The sequence below is a fragment of the Rhamphochromis longiceps genome, linkage group LG18, assembly GCF_057381845.1.
Source record: "Rhamphochromis longiceps isolate RC_006_pf linkage group LG18, R_longiceps_female_GT1.1, whole genome shotgun sequence".
Lineage (NCBI taxonomy): Eukaryota > Metazoa > Chordata > Actinopteri > Cichliformes > Cichlidae > Rhamphochromis > Rhamphochromis longiceps.
The window spans coordinates 38,242,260-38,248,259 of NC_140574.1; the positions used below are offsets into that span (position 1 = coordinate 38,242,260).

General features: G+C 43.7%; 1 protein-coding gene across 3 annotated transcripts in view; it reads left to right on the forward strand.

The window, feature by feature from the left end:
* agla (amylo-alpha-1, 6-glucosidase, 4-alpha-glucanotransferase a) overlaps positions 1-5,760 on the forward strand; it is a 48,885-nt gene extending 43,125 nt beyond the window's left edge. For 2 of the 3 annotated variants that reach the window (XM_085390358.1, XM_085390360.1), the window contains exons 30-35: positions 2,985-3,097; positions 3,177-3,388; positions 3,588-3,685; positions 3,781-3,868; positions 4,116-4,249; positions 4,340-5,759. In XM_085390358.1, the coding sequence (XP_085246484.1) occupies positions 2,985-3,097; positions 3,177-3,388; positions 3,588-3,685; positions 3,781-3,868; positions 4,116-4,249; positions 4,340-4,457 (763 nt within the window). In that variant the 3' untranslated portion in view covers positions 4,458-5,759. Of the gene's footprint in view, positions 1-2,984; positions 3,098-3,176; positions 3,389-3,587; positions 3,686-3,780; positions 3,869-4,115; positions 4,250-4,339 lie in introns of all 3 variants that reach the window. The other variant, XM_085390359.1, reaches the window with a different exon arrangement.
* Positions 5,761-6,000: the final 240 nt, after the last annotated feature.

Here is a 6,000-nt window from a genome sequence, read left to right on the forward strand (position 1 = left end):
CACCCCTGGTTATTTAAATTCAAATTCAAATTCAAATTTTATTTGTCACGTACACAGTCATACACAGTACGATATGTAGTGAAATGCTTGGACAACTGCTCGTGACCTAAAGAAAACAAAAAAAGGAAAAGGCTATGAATAAGATAGGAAATAAATATGAAAAATTAAAAAGGGTAAATTTAACTAGGAAGGAATAGAATATAAATTAAGGTTAAAAATGAAATAACTGTACAACACAAATTAGAATGAAGGGTAAATTTAACTGGGAAGAATAAGATAAAGATAAATATATAAATTAAAGTTGAAAATAAAATAACTGTACAACAAAATACACAATACACAATATAGAACTATATAAGAATGTATGAAGAAATCTAAATATAAATAAATATATACACAATAACAATTTAGCTCGTCATATTGCAGCCACAGAAATTCTTTTGTCCATGAAACCATAAAGCTGCACTTTCTTTTTGCCTTATAGTCTGATTTGTCATAACTTCTCCGTTTTGTGGTAAGCTTTTCTTTGGCTGTCACTTCTTCACCCTGACCTGTCTTATTTGGCTCAGCAGAACTAAAATATATATCTGTCTGTGAAGGTTCTCAGTCATCCAGGTCATCGTAGTCAAATATAAATCCTGCTGCTTTTACACACGCACTCACATAAGTTCAGCGATTCTCTGCGCGATCAACCTCTCACATGTTTAAGCTTGCTGCGGGAGATTTCACTTATCATGTTTGCATAGTAAGCTAACGATTAATAAGATGATGTCAGAGGAATTGGTGCACAAATTATCATCACTCACAGATCAGTGCTGTCGCTCTCTATACACAGTTCGCACGATTGCAAAGTGAAAGCAAAAAAACAAGCGCAAATTCAAACGCGATTTCAATATATCACATATTGACAGTGGCTCACCGATGCCAATGACATAATTACCCAGCTACATTTCTGAAAGAATGCAAAAGCATTGACATATATTTTTCCTTCCTACAATAGCCCGACGGGCAGGGTAGCCCGTCTGAAAAAAATCGCTAGCCCCAGGACGTCGGGCTAGCGATTTTGCGAGCCCTGTATCTGATTGAGGAATCACTCATCTTTGGAAAAGAGAGTTTATTACAGAGAAATGTCTCTTTCCAAAATAAAAGCTATACTATCCGCTTCTTCTGGGCTATATTCTCAGCAGCATAAGGAGAATCATGTGCTAACAGCTGTCTAAATGACTCGGCTAAAGTTAGTAGCATGCTTGTTGTTTTTGTCTTTGCACTAAGATGATGTAAATGTGCAGTCATATTCGTTGTGTTCCCACTAGTGCTTTCAGGTTAATCTCGTTGAAATGACCTTAACGCCACAACACGGCAAATCTCCGTTAACGAGCTACCGCCGATCGCCCTGTGCATGGGGCTAGACGGCCAACACGTTAACGAGCTAACTGCGCTAACACACTAGTTCCCACCCATGTAATTGAGCATTGCATGGCGCATCCAACATACTGTTTTACTTTAGTCCATGACTCGCTTACCTTCAGGGTCATACGTCACATGAAAACCAAAATAATTCCAAACGCCAGATCTGAATGAAAGTGGGGAACGTCCATGTTGCAAGGAGAGCTTAACTTCTGTCTTGCTAGCTTGCCCTGCGCTCTTCCTTCTGACTATGCTGTCTGTGTTGAGCGCTCAGTGAATCTGCGTTCGACTGCTCCGCCTAGGGTCGACAGTGCAGCCTAGGCGGAGTAGTCGAACGCAGATTCACTGAGCGCTCCACACAGACAGCATCGTCAGAAGGAAAGTTGATAAAATAAATTACAAATGTTGTATTGTTCGATACATATGCGTACCGAACCGAAAGCACTGTATCGAACGGTTCAATATCGATACGAATATCGTTGCACCCCTACCTACCAGGGGGCAAAAGCCCCCAGACAACATAGCCCCTGGGATCCCTGGGACACACAAACCCCTCCACCACGATAAGGTAGCGATTCAAGGAGGGGCAATTCAATTCAATTTTATTTATATAGCGCCAAATCACAACATAAGTCGCCTCAAGGCGCTTCATAGATACAGAGAAAAACCCAACAATCATATGACCCCCTATGAGCAGCACTTTGGCAACAGTGGGAAGGAAAAACTCCCTTTTAACAGGAAGAAACCTCCGGCAGAACAAGGCTCAGGGAGGGGCGGGGCCATCTGCTGCGACCGGTTGGGGTGAGAGAAGGAAGACAGGATAAAAGACATGCTGTGGAAGAGAGACAGAGGTTAATAACAGATATGATTCAATGCAGAGAGGTCTGTTAATACATAGTGAGTGAGAAAGGTGACTGGAAAGGAAAAACTCAATGCATCATGGGAATCCCCCGGCAGCCTACGTCTATTGCAGCATAACTAAGGGAGGATTCAGGGTCACCTGGTCCAGCCCTAACTATATGCTTTAGCAAAAAGGAAAGTTTGAAGCCTAATCTTGAAAGTAGAGATAGTGTCTGTCTCCTGAATCCAAACTGGAAGCTGGTTCCACAGAAGAGGGGCCTGAAAACTGAAGGCTCTGCCTCCCATTCTACTTTTAAATACTCTAGGAACAACAAGTAGGCCTGCAGAGCGAGAGCGAAGTGCTCTAATAGGGTGATATGGTACTACAAGGTCATTAAGATAAGATGGAGCCTGATTATTTAAGACCTTGTATGTGAGGAGCAGGATTTTGAATTCAATTCTGGATTTAACAGGAAGCCAATGAAGGGAAGCCAAAACAGGAGAAATATGCTCTCTCTTTCTAGTCCCAATTCAAGCAGCATTGTTAGAACAACGATAATAACTGACAAACACAAATGTCCTCACTCTGTGTGCCACATTTGCTGTTAGAAAGATGCAAAAACACAGAAGTTTAATTGGCTTAGAGAACTTTATATTACAATTTGAATTGACAACATCAGTGAATCAAAGGAAAGTCCAGGTTGGTACTGATATCGTGTCCTGTGCCTTTTGTGCAGAGATGGAGCAGCGGTGGAGATAGTTGGTCTGAGTAAGTCTGCAGTTCGCTGGGTGGTGGAACTTCACGCCAAGGGCCTGTTCCCATACGATGGAGTTAAATTACACAGAGATGGTATGTGACAAACTCCACTGTTTTCACATAAACGAATTCCCCATCGTCATTCACCTAAAACCAAACCACCTTATTCCAGGTAAGGAAGTGTTCATCTCGTACTCCCAGTGGAACGAGCAGCTCAGCCAGTCCTTTGAAGCTGGCTTCTGGGTGTCCGGTGACCCAGATGACCCCGATGAGAAGCACCCTGAGCTGGTGCACAAGAAAGGCATCTATAAGGACAGCTACGGCGCCTCCAGCCCCTGGTGTGACTACCAGCTCAGACCCAACTTCACTGTCGCCATGGTGGTGGTAAGCCAACCACAGCCAACGCCTCGCTGTGATCTTCAGTACTGTGTGAAAAACACTCAGTAATAATTACACGTACGTACGTGTGTGTGTGTGTGTGTGCGTGCGTGTGTGCGCGTGCGTGCGTGCGTGCGTGCGTGCGTGCGTGCGTGCGTGTGTGTGTGTGTGTGTGTGTGTGTGTGCGCGTGTGTGCGTGCTCCAGGCTCCAGAGCTGTTCACGGTGGAGAGAGCCTGGAACGCTTTGGAGATAGCTGGGAAGAAACTGCTGGGACCACTGGGAATGAAAACCCTCGATCCTGAGTAATACATTTAAGCTTCTAACTAAACGCCGCAGCACAACGCGTGTTCAGTAACAGCAGTGAAAGACTTAAATGGCTCTTATTGTGTTGTCTCAGTGACCTGGTTTACTGTGGCGTCTATGATAACGCACTGGACAATGACAACTACAACGTGGCCAGAGGCTTCAACTACCACCAAGGACCGGTGAGTCCCACGTCTGTCACTGCAGATGGTTGAACGCAGTGCTGAACAGAACGCCAACCAGAAGAAATGTTTAAAAGTTAACTTTAATAATGCATCAGATCTCCACTGGTAGAAAAGTCAGAGACATGGACTCTGGGTAGAAAATCATCCACCTACAGGCTGCACTCAGAGGATTCACTGTCAGATTTCGGATACATTACCTATAACGTGTCACACAACCTGTTACACACTTTGTGTTTGTGCGTAGGAATGGCTGTGGCCAGTCGGGTACTTCCTGCGTGCTAAACTCTACTTTGCAAAGAAGCTGGGAGAAGACACGTACACCAAAACGGTTACCTTGGTGAAAAATGTTCTGTCACAACATTACACTCACCTGGAGAGGTAGGCCGCTCTCCCCTGTACCTCTGATGAAACGACTGCCTTTTATTGCTTTTCTTTACTAACCTGTCCCTACCTGTCCACCTCCACCAGGTCTCCATGGAAGGGTCTGCCAGAGCTGACCAATGAGAATGGCCAGCACTGTCCATTCAGCTGTGAGACCCAGGCCTGGTCTCTAGCCACTGTGCTGGAGGTCCTGTATGACCTGTAGACCTGTGCAGAGGGCCACCTGTTGCTCAGTTCATCACCAGCCAATCACAGCATCCACTCAGAAAAGTGGACGAGAGGGTCAGTGTGGATGGAATCACACTGTTTTCTTTTTTTCCAGAGGGGGGTTCTGGTAGCATTTCCAAATAAATACTGCAGTGCTTAAAGTGTTTACTAACCAGCCTTGATTGCATTTGGTTGTAGTTAAGTTTGCAAGCTAAATAAAAGATAAGGTCCCAGCAGAAAGCTGATGTAGCTCATATTTCCTATGTTTCCCATATGACCTGAATGCAGCACATTTTAAAGTCCAGCCAGTCTTTAGACTGTAGCAGCTGCTAAGTGTGGTGAACGTTAACGTGTCTGATCCTGCAGACATCCATACCAAAGACATGATCTTGGTATGGATGAAAAGCGTTTGGTAGGCGTTGACTCACAGGGTTGGTGTTAAAACCATTATGAGCCACTGTGCATTCTGTCCCCATAGCAGTTATTTTAAATAAAAAGAGAAGATGTTTTTCTTTGTGGGTCATTGCTGTTCACCAAGGCTCATGTTTGCTACTGAAATCTGCTGTGTGCTTTTATCCTACATTTGTCACAGTGTCCTGTCTCCTGACCTGCAGCGAACACCTGCTGCACGACGAGCTGTAGCAGCACTGGTAGCGTGTTAATGTTGGTGTGAGTGTAGGTTAAGTTTAGCTTCTCTATGGAACAGAAAAACCCTCCAGCCTGTACCTTTACACCTGTCATACAGGGAGTGCAGAATTATTAGGCAAGTTGTATTTTTGAGGAATAATTTTATTATTGAACAACAACCATGTTCTCAATGAACCCAAAAAACTCATTAATATCAAAGCTGAATGTTTTTGGAAGTAGTTTTTAGTTTGTGTTTAGTTTTAGCTATTTTAGGGGGTATCTGTGTGTGCAGGTGACTATTACTGTGCATAATTATTAGGCAACTTAACAAAAAACAAATATATACCCATTTCAATTATTTATTTTTACCAGTGACACCAATATAACATCTCCACATTCACAAATATACATTTCTGACATTCAAAAACAAAACAAAAACAAATCAGCGACCAATATAGCCACCTTTCTTTGCAAGGACACTCAAAAGCCTGCCATCCATGGATTCTGTCAGTGTTTTGATCTGTTCACCATCAACATTGCGTGCAGCAGCAACCACAGCCTCCCAGACACTGTTCAGAGAGGTGTACTGTTTTCCCTCCTTGTAAATCTCACATTTGATGATGGACCACAGGTTCTCAATGGGGTTCAGATCAGGTGAACAAGGAGGCCATGTCATTAGTTTTTCTTCTTTTGTACCCTTTCTTGCCAGCCACGCTGTGGAGTACTTGGACGCGTGTGATGGAGCATTGTCCTGCATGAAAATCATGTTTTTCTTGAAGGATGCAGACTTCTTCCTGTACCACTGCTTGAAGAAGGTGTCTTCCAGAAACTGGCAGTAGGACTGGGAGTTGAGCTTGACTCCATCCTTAACCCGAAAAGGCCCCACAAGCTCATCTTTGATGATACCAGCCCAA